The sequence below is a fragment of the Alosa sapidissima genome, chromosome 19 (assembly GCF_018492685.1).
Source record: "Alosa sapidissima isolate fAloSap1 chromosome 19, fAloSap1.pri, whole genome shotgun sequence".
NCBI lineage: Eukaryota > Metazoa > Chordata > Actinopteri > Clupeiformes > Clupeidae > Alosa > Alosa sapidissima.
The window spans coordinates 21,159,981-21,179,980 of record NC_055975.1 but is presented as its reverse complement, the minus strand read 5'-3'; the positions used below and the strand labels follow the sequence as shown (position 1 = coordinate 21,179,980).

Genomic DNA, 20,000 nt, shown 5'->3' with positions numbered 1-20,000 from the left:
TCAGATTCTTTCCCAGGCTTCAGTCCCTAAAGCCTTTTTTATCTTAGCAATGCAGAAACTAATATAGTTCCAAAATTAAGTGAAAAAAATACCAAAATAACACCAGCCCTGCACGGGGACCCAGTGCCTCACCGTGAGAACCTGGTGTCACAGTGAGCATTAAGAGGCATATATGGGATGCCTTGACTCTAATTGGCCCCAAAGAAGGATTGCTCCTTCAGGAATACAGAGACGTTCAGTGTGCTTAGCCTCTTTGATTAGCCGAAACACACATAAACCTGAGCATAAAAGCTGATTCCGGTGAATAATAGTCAGGCAAAAAGGAACATTAGCAGTATTAGAATGACTCCCAAGCAGTGTTTCTCCATAGTTTTTTTACATTTATTTATTTAATAATTCTTTTTTTTTAATCAGTTGTCGGTAGTCAGAGTTGACGGCATGTTCCTTCTTGATCTTGCAGCCGGGGGCATCTCTCAGCGCTCCGATGACTCTGGAGTTTTTTGATCTTAAGATTACCAAAATATGTTGAGATAAGCACCCAATGGGACTGCAAGTTCTTTCCCCAATCTTTCTTTCTCTGTCTCTCTCTCTCTCTCTCTCTCTCTCTCTCTCTCTTTCTCTCTCGCTCTTCCTTTCTTTCTTTCTTTTTTTTGCCTCGGCTGTGATTTTCATATTTAATGAGAGATCTGAAAGATTCATGTCCTCCTGCTATTTCACCAATTTTGGTTATGTATTTATTTAATGGCTGGCACTTTTTGATAGCACAGTTCCCATGCCAGTCTGTTTAACTATGTGAGTATAATTTGATAAGTGTGTGATGTGATTATTTCCTAACAGTGTAGCCAGATGACAAAGGGATGCATGGTTTTGCATCAAATCAGTCTTGCATTAGACTGAAATAATAACTGCAAGATCAATGTTTACTTTAATTAGTACTTTAATTACATGACACAGGGATAATTATTGTTGTGAACTTTTAGACCTTCTAAACTGAAGCAAAACTTGTGTATTGTGTTGTGTATTCCATGAAATTTTGTGAAGATTGCTTTGAAGGAACGAGATAGACCCATGTCCTCAGTTCAACCATTTCATAAAACCTTGACATTAAAATGTTTTCAGCATGACACCACGACAGTGACCCACTTTTAACAAAGGAACCTCCTACAACTCAGCAAAGTCAACCCCCCCCCCCCCCCCCCCAACTTTCTAACCCGTTTGTGACTTTCCTCTCTTGATGACCCTGTGTCATTCTCTCTGTCTTTCTCTCTCCGTCCTTCACACAGACCCTCCGGCGGTGGAGCCCATCTACACTGAGATCCGGCAGGGCCTGGGCCGCGCCTTCACGCTGACGTGCCGCGTGCTGCGGGCGCACCCGTCCCGCGTGCTCAAGTACGAGTGGAAGCTGGGCACGCGCCTGCTCACCGTGGGCGACTTCAACCAGCGCGACGAGACCGAGTACCACGTGCGCGCGCTCAACCGCGAGGGCTACGGCGAGTACACCTGCGACATCACCAACGAGGCTGGGGCTGGACGATGCACCTTCCTGGTCACAGGTGAGAGGGCTGGTCTGGGACTGTTTGGAGTGCCTTATTTCAGACAGCATGAAGCAATGACATGATATGTCTAGCCACGATCTGAAGAAGGGCCCAGGCCAAAACATTATCGATTAAATAAAGTATTGATATGGAGTCAGGGTGTGCGGTGCTTCTCAACCTCCTCAAGCACTTTACCAGAAATAAAGGATGGAACTCCGTTATAGTTTTCACACGATTTCACCCGCCATAGCACACTGAAGATGGAGCAATTTAAAAAAAAAAAAGTTTAAAAAATAACTGAGGCCTATCCTTTATTTCCAAAGTTTAATTTTTTGACGCCTAGAAGGATTTAGTTAGCCTAGCCCCGCCCACCTAGATCTTCTTTCAGGGAGATCTTGTCTGGAACTCCATAGTTCATAACCGTTTCCCTCAAACATAAGAAATGTCAGGCCAATCAATGACGAGGGGAACTTATTGTGATAAACAGAAGCAGCAACACCTGCAAATGTCAAAAAATGCAATTGGAAAGATGTAGAAATGTATTTACAGCAAAGGTACACCCACATACATTGTTTCCTGACTGTTGATGCTGTTTATTGTCAGTTTGTAAAATTTAGTCGAAGTAGGAAGTAACGTTAGGAATCTCTGATCAATGTGATTAGTAAGGCTGGACCAATGATTTCAAAGTTAGTGCCTGTTGCGATGCAAGTGTTGCAAATGTTTCCCAATCACCAGAATCTATTCACTTTGTGAATGAGTTTAGATTTTTCCAGGCTAGGATTTAGCACCGTTTTTGACAAAGTTTGCAATATCACAAAACAACTACAATATGTACGGAAAAACTCAGTGGTCAACATTGGTCATAGATTATATGATTATGCAGTATGTTGATATAAATTAGTTTCCATCACTGTGTTCACAGTATCATGACCTTCTGACCTCAGCATTGATCTTTCTGTTGCCCATTGTTGCTTAATTCATTGAAGCAATTTGCATTCAGCTTGAGGGCCAGTCAATACAGTGTTTAACCAACGGGTCTGATGGGATTGATTGATGCCTCTGTGTGGCTTTCATTGTAGTTGCAGCTGCGTTTAGGAGTCGTTTATTCAGCCTCGGGCCAGGTGTGCATGAGAAAGGGTTTGCCCAACTTTTCTTGTCCAACTTGTTGAAGAATTCAGCATAACGCTTTGGTGAGATTGATCGAGCTGGACTGTATTTAGCTTGGATATGAAGTTAACGTTGCTTTTAGTTGCAACATTGAATTTATTTGGAGTTAAGCACAGTTAAATTTATTAGGGTTCAGTTGTGTTTGGCTTTTGGGTTTGAATTTAATATAGTGTGTGATCTATCAAGCACTATTGAGTAGTCTGAACTGAGATGCACTCTGTATGATGTTTTAAGCCACTTCTAAATTTACAGAGCTTTAATTCCAAGATATAATTGAGTTTATCGAGTGGTTTGCATCATAAAGCCACAGTGTGAAGAGCCAAGCCAGATAACAGCAAGTGTTGATGAGGCCGTCGGGGACAGACCGAGCACTCAGGCTGAACCACATGGCCACTTCCTGTGTCTCGGAACATATCGCCCGCAGTATTTGTAGTTAAGGTCAAGCGAGACAATCACAGCATTCCCACAATGCTGCAATTAGGCTTAACTTCAGAGTCTCGCTGCGTGGTTGATGTGTTGTTTTTGTCACAGTCCAGTTGTTTTTACTTGTCCCTGGCACATATACCGATGCTGTATACCGTCAGCTGTGAAATGTCTTTCAGTCGAATTATCAAATTAGAGCAAATGCCTGTAGGAAACATTGCAGTTCATGTAAGGTTACGTAAACATGATTGCAGTGCCACAGTTTATTATGACATTTTATCCAAGCGACTTTCCCCAAACAATAGAGCCAACAAGAGAGTGATGACAGTTGAAGGTAAATGGTTTCCACCCGGCCATGAAAATCATCTCGGAATGGCATGAGAATGGTATCGATCGCTGGGTCGTGAGTCTTTTAAGGATGCAGTGGCAACGCGTGATTTGTTTGTTTTGACATGCGCTAAGCGCTAACAATGTGGAGCAGGCAACTATCAGTGCATGTTTGCTCAGAGCTGGGTGCCATGTCATCGCCACACGCAACAGGCCCGAATGCGTCAGTGCTCCGAGGAGTAGAAACCCATGACAACACGCAACTGCAGTTACCTCAACGACATGTCATAAAGAGACCACTGGGCCGAGTCAAAGTTGAAACATTGTACAGCATGAATACCTTTTTCCACCAGAAAAAGCACAATACAATAATCAGCTTATTTTGTTTACATTAACTGTTTATTTTCATTATACATGTCTGCTCTGTCTCAGATACAGTGTGCTGCATTCACAAAAAGCTGGCAGTACTGGTAGCCTTTTTTTTTTTTTTTAAAGCATTAGTATGCTTGGGCAATGCTTTGTATATCATATGCATGGCATACTGTCCAAGGCCTCTGGCACTGGGTCTCTGCGGGCAGTCCTGGCACGTAGCTCTGACAGTCAGCCCAGGATGGATAGGATCTCAGGATTCCAGCGCCATCATTGACATGTCATAAAGGTCACCGTCAATGCAGTACTTCCAGCCTTCAAGGGATGTGCCTAGAAAGCCTGGCAGAGCTGGCAACTCTATTATAGCCGTGCCCACTGGCATATGGAAGCACTGCCAGTCTGGACAGCACAGCTTTCCTGTATATTCTAGTAGTCAATTATTGCGTACAATGTGTTTAGCAATGCTACTACTGGTTATGATTTGTCATGTGCTGTTATTGAACTGTTTCATCAATGCTGTTATTGTTATACTATTTATCGATTATTACATATTGTCTTATCTGTACTGATTGTGGAATAAACAGCATATTGACACAATATTTTTTTTAATTTCATGATCTATATAGCAGCTTGTGATCTATTATTGATGATCGATATCTTTTTAATGTACTCAACAGTGGCATCAGTACTGTTAATTGAACTGTTTATTGAATATTATATATTACTTTACATAATTACCTTATATATACAGAGTGTGCTATCAACTACAACATTAATGTATATATGTTATTTTCTGACAATTGGTGGCTTTTAATGAAAATGTCAATGTATTTTTTTTGTTCACATTTTAAAAGTGCAGTGCTTATTTGTTTATACATCATCCGGAATGTTCCATTGTCTCTTCCTCTGGCTTGAATAATTGCAGATGGTCTTAAACAGGCCTGGAGCTCAGATTTCACTCTTTGGAAAGTTAAAGAACAGGCCTGTGAATGGGGGAAGAATGGGTAATTAATTAGACGGGTACAACAGCATTTTAATGAATCTGCTTTTGACCCTGCCTGGTCTGTTCCCATCCCCTGCTCCATTCTTTGTATTCTTGATTTCAGATATCAGTCCACATCCCAGCTTCACATCTTTTTTTTCTCCTTCTCTCCCCCTCTCTCTCTCTCGTCTTAGAATTTTAATTGCACAGTTTTGGTCAAATGCTTCAGGGTGATGTCCTTGTCACTGTCGATAAACACGAGGCTCGCGCAAATCTAATTAACTGCTTTTCATGCAAGCACAAAAAGCAATTGTTTTGCCCGTTGAAAAGACAGAAAACTATACAGTTTGATACATACATTTGATGTCAAAGAAAAGAATGGGGTAAATTGGTAGCAATTGTAGAAGACTTTGAAGGACGTACTCGTGGAAAATGTCTAAAAAAAAAGTTATATTTCATCGCTCTCCTGTTTAGCCCATGTAGCCAGTGTTAGACATGAAATAAAAACACAAATTCTGCTGGTACTGCCCTAGATTCTGTTAGTGGTTCTGAGCGTGGACATTTTGGGATTGGCTGCTTCTCACCTGAACTGGCAAAGCTAGAAATGCCTCGCCTCGTCACCCGGAACAATTGGCTCAGTCGGTCTTCGAGAGAGAGAGAGGCTCGTCTTTGATTCTGTGCCACTCTGTAAGTTGCCCGTGTTGTCGCCCGGTCCTGCCTCGTTGTTTTTTTTTTTTTTTTTTAACTCCTGTGGGATTTCTTTCTTATTTTGGCCTCTCGGGCTATACATCACAGAGAGTTGATGAGCCATTCGTTAGCGATGAACAGTGAGGAGGAGAAGCTCAATATGATCTACCTGCCTCTGATGCTTAGGTTAGATGTTTCGCCACTAATCATATCATTTGCATTGAATTTCCTCTGCTGCTCAGCAAGCATATAGGATTATATCACACACACACATGCACACACACACACACACGCACACGCACACACACACACACACACACACCAACATTGTCTTTTCCCACCGAAAGCCCAGCCAATATAAAACTCACCCATCTGAACAAATACTCTCTCTCAAATACTCTCTCTCTCTCTCTCTCTCTCTCTCTCTCTCTCTCTCTCTCTCTCTCTCTCTCTCTCTCAATCTCTCTCCTCTCTCAGTCTCTCTCCTCTCTCAATCTCATTCTCTCTCAATCTCTCTCCTCCTTTTCTGGTTATATCAATCCCTTTCTCCATCCTACAGTATCTGTTTCTTTCTCCCTTTCCTCTCTTTCTCTTATGCTCTCACTCTCTCTCGCCTTATTTCTCTCTTTATTTCTCTCTCTCTCTCTCTCTCTCTCTCTCTCTCTCTCTCTCTCTCTCTCTCTCTCTCTCTCTCTCTGTCTATGTGAAACACGTGTATGGCCATTATGTTTTAGGGGTCCGAAGATGGATTGTTGGCAGCAAGCACAGCAGACAGTCTGGCTCCGAGGCATTACGTTTTAGATGGCCGTGGCATCACGTGCGTGTGATGCAGACACACTCATGAGTAGGCACAGGGGCACATGAGAGCTAAGGAGAGCAATCACTGGATCTCTCCCTCTCTCTCTCTCTCTCTCTCTCTGTCCGCCACTCTCTCTATCTCGCACGCGCGCGTGGCGGTCATTTTCCCCGACAGGCAGCTTTTGTGTGTATGTGTGTGTGTTTTTTTTTTTTGTTTGGACGGCTTTGTCGGTGATGAAGGTTAAGTCAGGAGTGAATCTCTCGACTGGAGATGTCTGTGTGTGTGTGTGTGTGTGTGTGTGTGTCGCATGGAATGAATATCTTGCGTGTGATGTGTGTGTGTGTGTGTGTGTGTGTGTGTGTGTGGATGTGTGTGTGTGTGTGTGGGTGTGTGTGTGTGTGTGTGTGTGTGTGTGGGTGTGTCGCTGGCGAGTGGCCCCGGTGTCGCCTCGCTGCGCCTGTGACTGCACTGACTGCTTGTTAGGGTGACAGCTGGACTTTGAGATGAAATATTCATGGCAAGTGTGTGTGTGTGTGTGTGTGTGTGTGTGTGTGTGTGTGTGTGTGTGTGTGTTGATTCAGTCTGAGGCAGGATGGACGGCTCTGGTGTTGGCAGTTGTGCTGTTTGATGATGGACAGTGTTTGCCTGCGTCAGCTGATGAAGTTCCACGCAGATAGATGCAATCACTCCCTCACACACATATTTGCATTATTCAAACACACACACACACTCACGCACACTAATACACACAGACACATGCAAACAAACATGCTTACAGCTACGCGTGTTTTACACACGACAGGCATCCTCAAGGTCTGCCAAGCTACCTCCGTCAAGCTACCGGTCACGGGGAAAGGCATGCCTCACCCCCTCCAATCTGCTTGATGCCCACATGCTTTCTGATTAGCAGCGCTGAGTGACGTGTGTCTAGCTTGCTGCCATGGTTGCTCTTGAGCACGCTCTGCTTTAATCACTTGATTTATGCAAGTAGTAGAACCATTCTCTGTCCCCCAGGGCCCTTCAAATAGAACCCAACACCCCCCACGTGTTGAAATATTTCTAACTGGAACCAAACTACAGTAAGACATGTCAGACTTTGTGACAAGCCTCATTATCATGACTGTTATAACACTATTCACATTTAAAACTGGTCGGTCTGGACAATAAAAGTAGGACACCATAACCAAATATCTGTCCTCTAATGTAGTACTATCCTAATATATAATATTGGAGTTCTGATATAGACATACTTCCTTTTGGCACAGAAAAAAAAGAGCATTCAACCCAGCGAGCCTTGAGAATGGGTCTCCATGGTGGTCAACCCCTGTGCCCTAAACCACATCACCAATGAGCCAGGCTTGTTGCCATGGCAGTCCGATCCTCATTCTCCACTGTAGTCACTGCAGTCTGTCTCTTTCAGTCAATCAGACCCTACACCGTAATGTGATTATTAAAGTGTACATGTGTGAGATCAGGGGTTCTGCACTGCAGAGCCGCTGATGAGAGACACACACACACACACACACACACACACACACAGAGTGGGTTTGGGGGATTTCCTGGTTTGAGTGGCCCTTGCCAGGCAGCATTATATGATTTAGAGGCGTGCTCCAACAACAGTTGGCCAATTCCAAAGCAATTTAGCTTTGGACAGGAGAGCACGGGGTGGGCAATCTTATCATTATTAAAGGCCCATCGTTTGGCTGGAGGGATTTCACCTCAGCTACTAGCGACCAGGTCGCCCCCAATGGTGCGGCTGATTCCACTCTTTTAATCAGCAGATAGCAGTCTTTAAATGATCGATTAGCAGTGTGAGCGCTGTTCACGCGGCGTTCGCTCTCATTCCCCATCGGAATGAGAAGCTGTGGCCGTGTCAGTGGCGGCAGCGACAGGCGGGTTGGAGGAGATTGCCCCATTGGTGCTCGGGTGATCAGCAAGCCTGACGAGACATGATTGCCTGGGCACCTAGCCCCCCAACCCCCCACCCCCCCCCCCCCCCCCACCCCCCCCCCCCCCCAACACACACACACACCCCACACACACACACACCACACACACACAAACACACCATCCCCACTCCCTCTGTCCCCGACCCTTTGAGACGTAGTCATCTGCAGGGGTAGCGTGCGTGATAGGCCTACAGGAGCAGCATGGTGCCCCAGCCCTGGGTAAATGTGCCCCCTATCCTATGGAGCTCTATGGCTTTATCTGGCAGCTTTAAGCAGAGTGAACGACCCATTAGCTGTTCCTGTAGATTCCTCCTGTTAATAGGCGGCCACTAAACCAGTCACAGGTGACAGGATTAATCTGCAGGCTGCACACATCAGCACAATTGCCTTCATCTCTCTGGCTCACCCTCTTCCTCGGCACATCTTTATATTATCTACATACTTCTGTTTGTTTCTGTGTAGCTATATATCTATCTCTCTGTACATATATCTCCTATTGTATTACATATATGTGGATAGGAATATGTATGCACATCTGCATGAGGCTTAAGCATAAGTCTTTTTATTCTGTTCTCTATAGATGCTCTCATTCTCTCTCACTGCGTCTGCTTTCCCCCTTTAGTTCCTTCCTTTCCTTTCTCTCTCTCTCCCTCTCTCTCTCTCTCTGTCTCTCTCTCTTACTCTGTCCATTTCTGTACTCTGCGTCTCCAACCTGTATCCCCTCCACCTCTCCCCTTCTCTGTCCTCCTCCTCCTCCCCAACCTTGATACGCCACTCAGGCTGGCACTTATTCACATGTGGACAGGCCAATTGTACATTTCTCCTCTCTTGCCGCCTGCACAGTGGTAACACCCCCCACCCCCCACCCCAGCCCCCCGCACCTTTCAATCAAGCACACACACACACACACACACACATACATACACACACACACACACACACACACACACACACACACACACACACACACACACACACACTCAGACACACACACAATCACGCACACACAATCATGCACACACACACACACACACACACACACACACACACACACACACACACACACTCAGACACACACACAATCACGCACACACAATCATGCACACGCACACACCCACAGTCACACACATGCACACACTCTTGCACACACATGCGTCTCCCTAGCCACTGTGGCATATGAGCTACAGTCTCCTGGTGATGGAGGCGTATTCTCATGTTTATGTCGGCACACACACATTATCCAGCTTGCCTTTCACTGCTAATGAGCATTTTAAAAGGCTTCCATCTTGTTGTTTTCCCTTCAGCCTCAGCAACCACAAGTTTTTTTTTTTTTTCCTTTCACTTTGACGAGGAATGGACAGCCTTTCGGGGCTAAGCTGTTTTTTTTCTCTGTCTCCACTTTCATTTGCTGTCAACTCCCAAGTTCAATGACGAGACCTCTTTAGATGCTTGTTTTGTGTCCATGTTTCCTTTGAACTGCCGTTAAAGATGGGTCTTTTCAGCTATTTAAATATATATTTATCCTCCTCTTCCTCCTCCTTCCTCGCTCATGCTCACCAAGTGACTTTTCTTTTAATCACATTCTCCAAAGCTCTCCAGTGTGTCTCTTCAATTACTCAGCTGTTTGACCTCTGACCTCCGAACGCTCCGAACGCTCGCCATCAGAATATCAGCTACTGTAATTTCCTAAGGCCCTTTAAAAAGGGCCTCATAAACACTTTCAACCCTGTAATCAAACAGCCAATGTGACAATGCTTTTTAGCGCGGACAGCGAGAAACTCATTTGTGCACACGGCATAAACAAGGTTCGCTCCGACAAATGGGACACTTCAGTGTGGGGGGGGGAAAGCTGTCATGAATCACAGGATGCTTATTAGCAATTCATGCTAAAATAATACGAGTTCATCCAGGTGTCAGCACAGAAATGAGGCACCTGACAACTCTAATCAAAACTCCCTTGATATGTTGAAATATTCGCATAACATTTAGCTTTCTGAGTTGTGATTTTTTCATATATTTCATTTGCAGGTAAGGCCTTTCAACCGGAGTTCTACTACGACACCTACGGGGCTCTTTGGCAGAACAGGCCGCGGGTGTATGGCTTCAAGCTCCAGTGGACCCAAATGAACCCGGGCTCAGTGGACCGCATCAAGGCCTACAGACTGGGAATCAAGCAGGTCAGTGAGCGTCCATTTACACTGCAGCGCCTGCGAAGGGAGTTTGCTCTTGTGCATTTTTTTTTGCCTGTTCTTCCCTCCCCGGTATGGTTCAGCAGACCTTTGCATGGCTGGGTTTTTGTATTTCAATTCGGTGACCGATGATGAAGATGAAGTGGGACTGGGAAAATACCCTTTGCTGCACGACTTCACTCCGAGGATTTAAATTCATATCAAATACAGGTTGAATAAAGCGGATCTATCCTACAGAGAGTGCACACTTTTTCAGAAATATTGTGTGTGCAAGTTTACTTTGATTTGCACTCCTGGTACCTGCCATTGTGTCACCCAGGAAACATTTTCTTAGATGCATCATTGCAATAACCATAGAGCACTCTTTAGAACATAGAATTGCAGCAGCAATCATATTTTCTCACGGGGCGAGGTATTTCCTCCACTTTCCATAGGCACACCAGATGGTGCTCCATGTTACCTTACCAATACAGCAATTACAGTGTCTCCCATAAATAAAATAATAGGGCTAATCTTAGGTACTCAATGCGCATCTGCTCGCTTTCAGGCAAAAACTTTACTTTCCCACTGATTTAAGTGTGCCATACTCTTTCAAGGAAAATCTTCCCTCGGCTCCTTCTGCTGCCTGTGTTGTCTTAGTGCCATGTTCCACACCGGAGCTGTCTTGCCCACGGCGTCTATTGGATAAATCCTGGGCTACTGTAGCAGAAACCTGATTTGTGAGATTGTCTCCGAGCAGCAATTTTAAGAGCCGGTTCCTCGTACCTGGAGCACAGAGTGTATGGAGGTCTTCATAACGTGATGTGAAGCTACAATATCTATAACTGAGTCTGCTGTGGTGCTTATTAGATTGCCAGCCTTCTGCAGCCACTTTGCAGGACAGTGGTGAAAAGCTGAGCTCTGTGCGATAGGTTGATAGAGTTAGTAGTCGAGATGTATTTATTGTTTTTTTGTGTGTGTGCTTTCCTTGGGCCCCGGAAGTCAAGTCAGTACTGCCAGGCAACTGCTGTTGGAGAGACGGTTTGGGCTCTTGCCAACTCATTCCAGCCCGTCCAGTTGAAACCAATGAAAATATAAAAACACAAAATTGTCTCCAAATTAGAGCTATGTTGATGTTGAGTTGACACAGATGGATGATTGTTTATTGGGTATGACAAGTCATGACCTTTGTGTGACAATTAACACATTTTTTTTTTAAATCTTAAAAGTAGATTTCACAGTTTATTCTTATTTAGCAGATACACCTGAGTCTCCCGACGCAAAGCTGTTCCCCGTGACAGCATGTCTAATCCCTTTCACAGCCAATCACAAAACACATGCCGCAAACAAAATGGCTACCGGAGGTATATTTAGCCGTGTTTTGTCGGTGCACGCTGCGTTCCCAAACAGCAGCTGGGGCCGCAGAACTGTCAGGCTTCACGGGAGAAGGGGGGGGGGGGGGTCACATGGAGAAGCCCGCTGATGCTCTTCAAACGCTCTCACCTCCGCGGCGGGGGGGGCGGGCAAGGTGCGGCGCACAACGCGACGCGACACGGCGGCTCCCTGTCACCCCCGTCCGTCACAGACAAGCGGCGCTCAGCTGGAGCATCGAAGTCGGCGGCCACTTCTAATGACATCACGCAGAGTGATTTATTCCTTGTCAGGTTTGTCATTGGGAGTGGCCGCCCACCGGCGTTTCAAAGTCAACAAGAGCCACAAGTTTTGGCACATGAGAGAATATTCTGGATTTTTTTTCTTTCTTTCTTTTTTTGGACCCATCTCTGTCTCTCTCTCTCACTCACTCACTCACTCAAACATTCACATGCACACACACACACACACACACACACACACACACACACACACACACACACGCACGCACGCACACACGCACACACACACATGCACACACACACACAAACACACACACACACATGCACACACATATGCGCACACACACACACACACACACACACACACACACACACACTATTAGTCATCTCAGTAAGGGCAATTAGAAATGCGGCCCTTTTTTGGAGGATAGGGTGTGCGTGTGCTCTTCGTCATCAGTGGTGTGGCGCGCGGCCGTGTTTGCGCTCCATATTTCCACAGGGACAGAGGCGATGGAGGGAGGTGAGCCGAGGCTCGGTGGTGCAGTCGAGCACAGCTCGCCATATAGATTTTCACCAGCTCTCGGGACCCGCAAAGCATTTTCTGTCGAATGGAGGGGTGGGGGGCTGGGAGGAGGAGAAAGAGTGAGTGAGAGGGGGGAGGACGAGTGGAGGTAGATAGGGAGAGAGAGAGAGAGAGAGAGTGAGAGTGAGTGAGGTGTGTCTCGTCTGAAAGCAATGGTGCATGGGGAGTGTTGCGCATTGTGATAAATAATGAAATGAGTTGGTAGACGAAGCCCACGGGTGTTAGTTGAATCCTCTGAAGTATCTCTCACTCTCTTTTTCTCTTTCTCTTTCTCTCTCTCTCTCTCTCCCTGCTGATTTTCAGTCGAATACTAACAGATTTGAAAGGTTTTCAAATCAAACCTTTGTAGTGGTTTGGAGGAAGAAAAAAAAAATAGACAGGCGTGCTCTCCGGCATCCAAACCAAGATTTCTGTCGGTCCATGCAGGGTAAGGGAGAGAGTGCACCATAGCTTTGTAGTTATACAAGCCAGCTTTGTAGTAATCCATAGCATTATCCATACATCCATATATAGGATAGCATGGGCCATACAGGTGCAATGCCACATCAAAAAGCTTCATACAAGAAGTATGGACTTCCTATTCATCCATACCATACAAACAACTATAACATGAGTCATTTTGGAAAATGTTTAACCATGAAGCAAGCTCATAGCATTGAAAAACAAATCCAGTCTTGTTTGAACTGGCTATATATATATTTATTTTGCAATATACATTGCGTAACTAAATTATGCAGGTGTGTTGCAGTGCACAACAAAACCAATTACTGCAATAGCATCCACTGCCAGTTGAGCGCTGTCCTTCTGCTGTGCACATGGCATCGGCCTTCACTCAGATGGTCCGCGCGCGGCCACCGCCACTGCCACCTGGCCCCCTCAACGGCTGGTGTGGCTGTGGATAGTGCGTCCTTCTCCCCTTTGAAGAGGGAACTTCAGTGAGCACACCTGACACCTGCAGACATGCAGCGGAAAGAGAGAGGGTGAGAGAGAGAGGGAGGGAGAGAGAGAGAGAAGGCTGGGAAAACAGGGGGAGAGGGCAGAAAACTAATTAACAGCAGTGCCCAGGGGGAGAGGGCTGCCCAAATAAGATAAGCTTTACGGGAGCAAATCAGGAGGGTGGGTGGGATGGAGCAGAGGTTAGCAGCCCACGTGTGTGTGTTTTGGAAAGTGAGAGAGAGAGAGAGAGAGAGATAGAGAGAGTGAGAAAGGGAGAGTGAGAGAGAAAGAGACAGAGTGTGTGTGTGTGTGTGTGTGTGTGTGTGTGTGTGTGTGTGTGTGTGTGTGTGTGTGTGTTTATATGGTTGTGTATTAGTCATACAGGTTTTTGGGTTGACTCCCTTGTGTTACTGTAATGTCCACATGATGTTTATCCTGTAATGTATATTCTAGTCATACTGTAAACTTCTTGCTTATTTGTGTATGCATGCATATTTGTGCCTTTATACTAAGTATACATGTTCATACATGCTCAGACATGCTTTTGTGTGAGTCTTTTGTATTCATTTGTGTGTTTGTGCATGTGTCTTTGTAATGGAATGGAGTGTGTGTGTGTGTGTGTGTGTGTGTGTGTGTGTGTGTGTGTGTGTGTGTGTGTGAATGTCAGCATCTGTCCCATTTGGCCCAGCCTTGACTCCTCCATTCCAGTCTTGGCTTGTCAGGCGTTGCCTTCTGCCTGTGCTCTCGCCATCAGGAAGCACTCCAACTTTAATGGGTCACATTCTCGCCCGACTCCTTTTCATCCCCTCCCCTCCTCCCCTCCTCTCCTCTCCTCTCCTCTCCTCTCCTGTCCTCTCCTCTCCCCCTCCCTACCTCTCCACCACACAGAGCCCCTGGTGTGGCTGCCATACCCTTTCACTTGTCCGTGCTCCACACAGCGCTCATCCCCCTTTTCCACTCATCTATCATTTGGCTTCAACTGCTTACCTGTCAGTTTGGCCCCTGGCCCCTACTGGGCTGGCGGAAGGTTCTAGTGTGTGGCAGAGTGAGTGATTAGGACAGGGAAGGGGCCGGGGTGGCAGAAGGTTCTAGTGTGTGTAGTGGTGTGAGTGATTAGGGCGGGGGGTTACGCTAGCGGAAGGTTCTAGTGTGTGGTGGTGTGAGTGATTAGGGCGAGGAGGGGGGAGGTTAGGCTGACGGAAGGTTCTAGTGTGTGACGGTGTGATTGATTAGGGCAGGGTGGCGAGCTGCTCAGCTTGTGGTGTATTTAGGGAGCAGAGTGCATTCAGTGGATGTAAAAATGTCTCGTGCTGTGCTCGTCAAAGAGCCGCTAATCTCCGTTCTGTGTGTCAGTCTTTCACTCTATATCTCTCCTCCACAAATGTTTCTAATGTCTTCTGTCACTTCCACTGTGTCTATGTTTTTATTTAACCGTTTAGTTTCTTCTCTACCTCTCTCTCTCTCTCTCTTTCTGCCGTACTTTGTTTTTGTAATGTGTTGGAAACGTTACATTTATATGTATTCATCTGGCAGACACTTTGGTCCAAAGAAACTCTGCAGTGAGGTATTATGCAAAACACGTGGCAGATAAAAACGTAACACATTGAAGAGAGAAATTGCATATTTAAGGCAAGGTACTGAACTTTGGACTGAATTCCGGCTGCATTCAGACATCTGATGCCACTTTAGTCAGACAATGTGGAATAAAAATAGGATTTGACTTAGAGTCCGGGGTTTAGTTTAATACTGAAAGATAGTAGAAAAGTGTTAGTTAACAGTTATCTCCAATGTAGTTGGGAAGGAGAGAATTAATAGATAGTTTACAGATGAGTTATTTAAATGGTCTGAGTGAGAGCTGTGAGGTCAAAGGTCAAATCAACAGAATATCTGTGGAGCTGTAAATCAGATTTTTGCAGTGCACATTAGGTCAAAATCACATTAGGTCAAAATCTCTGTTTTTTTCTGTTTTCTCTGTTTTTTTTTTCTTGCGTGTCTCTGCTACTCTCACCATCACATATTTCCCTACATGAGGTACATAAGCTGAATATTATGGTCTGCCAGTTTGGTGGACATTGATCCGAGGGCGTATGAAGGCAGAGATTTCTACTCCTCTTAGGTAACACTGACTCTGTAGATTTGTAAGGAGTCCCTACATTTGGCATACAGCAGCCTCTCTGCTCAAGCTCCTGGAAAGGAATTCAAGCTGGGCAGAGCACGGCCTTACCCGCCTCGGCTTTTAGTGACCCCCGTCCATTTTTGGCCGAGCTGCTAATGAGGAGGAAGTGGGCAGGTGACCTTGCTGCAGGCAGGCAGATGTGAGAGTGTCCAGCAGATTGGTGCGGCCGAGGCTGTAATAAAGAGTGGCAGGGTAGTGGTGTGTGATGGAGGTGCTGGTGGGGTGGAGGACAGCTGTTCGCTGTCCGTGGTGCTTAAGCCGTGTCTCCTCACTCACACAGGTAGAGACAGTGTGTGTGTGTGTGTGTGTATGTGTGTGTGTCTGAGTGTGTGTCTGTGTGTCTTTGTTTCTGTGTGTGTATGTGTGTAAGTGTGTGTGCAAAAGAGAGAGAAAGAGAGTGAAAAAGAGATTGAGATGGAGAGAGAGGAGAAACAGAGACAAGCAGAGTGAGAGAGACAGAGAGAGAGAGAAACGAGATGTGAAAAAAGGAGTGGAAAGAGAGACAGTCTCAGTCAGAGAGAGGGCAGGAAGAAAGGCAGAAACCCGAAACATGCTTACAAAAAGAGACCGATAAGAGAGAGGTTTGCCAAAGGAAATGCACGTTTATACAGTCACAAAAACAAATTCCGACCCTCTGTTTCCCCTCTACAATCAGGTTTCTTGTGCTCCTTGATTAACAGCAGTGCGTGTAGCAATGAGTGGCCTAAATTTCTGTTAGTCACCCAGTCTGAAGCAGGGAGCTGCAATCAGCATGTGCTGATGCCATTGCACACTCGGGAGGCGTCTGAAAAGCAGCTGATTGCCAACAGCGAATCCCTATCATGGAGGAAGTGCTAATAGGCTTCTTTATAGGAAGGCTAATCCAGATGAGTAAAGTTTTACTGTGAGCAATTCAGGAGGATATCAGCAGAGTGTGTGTGTGTGTGTGTATGTGTGTGTGTGTGTGTGTGTGTGTGTGTGTGTGTGTGTGTGTGTGTGTGTGTGTGTGTGTGCATGTGTGTCTGTGATTTAAACACACGCTTGCTGTGCGAATGTGTTTGATGTTTAACCAGTGAAAGATGCTGGTGGTGTAGGCCGGGTAGAGATGTGTGATAAGTTAGATGGAGGTGTGAATGGATGGTGGGGGAAATGACATCATTATCCACATATGGATTTTTTTTTAGCTCTGAGAGATCTAAATATGCCTACAGTAAATAAAGAGATTGAGTGGAAAACTGATGAAAAATATGGTTCTCAGATACCTTTCCGACAATATTGTGACATCAAGATGTTATGGCTGCATGGTGTATTGACTGCAGGTAGTATTGGATCTCTGCCCAATTAACATTTTAAATACAAATTAAGGAGGGGGGAAACTCGCCCTGATGTAATATTTGTGCAATATGCGCTATGTGGGTGTCCTTTATTTTCTCTTCCAACAGACTAATTATCCTGCCCCTTACTCAAACTTTTTAATAACCTCGTTAAAGTTCCTGATGCATTGGTTTTCATAAGCGATATCCCGCTACTCGCTGTGATTAGGCTAAATTTAACAACGATAAAAATCAAAGTAGAATCCCAGGCCCTCACCGACCCAACCACACATGCAGCATCTCACAGCTCAAACAGGAGATGAGGAGTCTGCTGCTTAATCACCACGGGTGCTGCTAATTCCTCGACTATGCATGGCTTTCCTAGGGTCTTCCCCTCTCGGCGAAAGCTCTAGCAAAGCTGGCTATGAGTGCACGATATGTGCCATAGACATTCTCTTTAACTTAATTTATACCGCACGGCGCATTGTCTGGCGCCGAGTTTATGGAAGTTCACATTCATAGATAGGGATACGGCGCCTTTGAATATTTCATGAACAATTCCTCTGTAATTAGGAAAGGGGATTGTAGAGTTCACTTTAAATGGGGATTGAATCTCTTTTAATGATATTGTTTAAACCGCTATCTCAGGGTAACAGACGGCCTTGCAATGGTGTAGAGAGAAAGAGAGGGAGAGAGAGAAAAAGAGAGAAAAAGACAATCTAGCTGAATGTTCTTATTCATTCGATCCAAACTAACTTTGTTTACTCTGATAGGCATGGAGAAAGGCATTGGCAAACAAGAGCGGAGAATCCATGTGATGGAATATTTTGCACTCCCCGCTTTACCAAATGGAATCTATTTAGGGAAAACAAGCAGTTTCTTTTGCCTCTCCTTATCCAATGCAGAGACGTAAACTCTGTCGATAGTTACAGTATGAAGCATTAAGCATGAAAAATTCCCCCAATTGTTCCTCATTGTGTCAAAGCCTACCCCATTGTTTAGCCTTGCCTACGCAATCCAGTTATGAAAAGTAATTGGTTTTTAAAAATGAGCTCATTGGATTGCTGTGCCGGTTGCCCTGTCCAGCTGGCTTGTGCTTTGCCTAGGCATGTGTACACACACACACTCTCACATTCACACACACACACACACAGACACACACACACAGTACATGCTCGGGTTGCTCTGCGTATAGTTTGCCCACAACAAATCGGCCTGGATGGGGCAGAGCTTTGATATGTAACGGCCCGTTGATCACATCCAGCCGATCAGACCTAGATTCGTCTCCTCCAGAGAGAGAGAGAAGACACCGAAGTGTTTTATTTTGCTGTTGCAATGGCGTCGTAACTGTGTCATCATACCGCCCGGCTGTTGCAGCACTGGCAGGGTGGGGCAACGGGTGCTGCTGCTGCTGCTGCTGCTGCTGCTGCTGCTGCTGGTGGTGGTGCTGGTGGTGGTGGTGCTGGTGGTGCTGGTGGTGGTGCTGGTGGTGGTGGTGCTGGTGGTGCTGGTGGTGCTGGTGGTGGTGCTGGTGGTGGTGGTGGCGTGTCTCTTGGCTCGCCTACTTTTGCTGTTGATTTACCCGAATTTGGCGAGTTGCACGCTCAGGGAGCGGAAGTGTGGATGTGTCTGGGAGTGTGTGTGTGTGTGTGTGTGTGTGTGTGTGTGTGTGTCTGTCTGTCTGTCTGTCTGTCTGTCTGTGTGTGTGTGTGTGTGTGTGTGTGTGTATGTGTATGCGTCTCTCTGTCTGTGTGTGTGTGTGTGTGTGTGTGTGTGTGTGGGAGTGTGTGCGTGTGTGTGTGTGTGTGTGTATGTGTGTGTGTGTCTGTCTGTCTGTCTGTCTGTGTGTGTGTGTATGCATCTCTCTGTCTGTGTGTGTGTGTATGTGTATGCGTCTCTCTGTCTGTCTGTGTGTGTGTGTGTGTGTGTGTGTGTGTGTGTGTGTGTGTGTGTGTGTGTGTGTGTGTGTGTGTGTCTGATGGTGTGCATGCGAACAGGGCTCTAAAACACTTGTGGCAAAGCCTGGTTGTGTGGACATCAGTGCCCTATAGCTAGAGTGAGCTCATTCCTGTTTCTTGTGTCATGTCCCACATATCCTCTCCTCTTTTATTCTCTCCATGTTCCCTCCATTCTCCTCTCTTTCATTGACCCCTTATCTTTCTCTTATTTCTGAGGTCCACTTCCCCTCTACTCCTCTCTCTCTCTCTTTCATCTCCTCCACTAGTCTATCATTTAATTTCCTCTCTCCACTAATCCTCTCCTCTGCCCTTCTCCTCTACTCTGTTTTCTTCCTGATCTACCTTTCTTTTTTCCCTCCGTCTCCCTCTCCCTTTACTAGACTCATCTCTCCCCCTCTTTCCCTCCTCAGTCCTCCATTTCATTCCATAAGCCCTCTCTTCTATATTCCTCTCTTCTCTTCTCTTCTCTTCTCCACTCTAATCTCTCCACACCTCCCCTCTCATGCCTCTCCATCTTCCACTCGTCTGCTCTGTACTTTACTTCTGCTCTTCCTAAATTCTCCACTCTAAATTCTCCTCTCCTGTCTCTCTGTTTTCCTTGTCTTCCACTTCTCTCATCACACCTTCCTTTCCTCTCTCTTCTCTCTATATCTTCTGTTCCACTGTAGTAGTGATCATCTCCCTCTCCTCTACTCTCATCCCTCCGTTTTCTCCTCTCTCTTTCTGTCCCATTTCACTGTAGTATTCCTCTCCTCTACTCTCATCCCTCCATCCTCTCTCTCTTTCTGTCCCGTTCCACTGTAGTATTCCTCTCCTCTACTCTCATCCCTCCATCCTCTCTCTCTTTCTGTCCCATTCCACTGTAGTATTCCTCTCCTTTACTCTCATCCCTCCATCCTCTCTCTCTTTCTGTCCCATTCCACTGTAGTATTCCTCTCCTTTACTCTCATCCTTTCATCCTCTCCTCTCTTTATATCCTGTTCCACTGTAGTATTCATCACCCCCCCCCTCCCTCTGTTTACCTCTCCTCCACTCT

General features: G+C 45.8%; 1 protein-coding gene across 2 annotated transcripts in view; it reads left to right on the top strand.

Moving 5' to 3' along the window:
- mdga2a (MAM domain containing glycosylphosphatidylinositol anchor 2a) overlaps positions 1-20,000 on the top strand; it is a 155,195-nt gene that overhangs the window by 105,947 nt on the left and 29,248 nt on the right. For both annotated transcript variants that reach the window (XM_042073277.1, XM_042073275.1), the window contains exons 9-10: positions 1,284-1,553; positions 10,267-10,415. In XM_042073277.1, the coding sequence (XP_041929211.1) occupies positions 1,284-1,553; positions 10,267-10,415 (419 nt within the window). The remainder of the gene's footprint in view (positions 1-1,283; positions 1,554-10,266; positions 10,416-20,000) is intronic.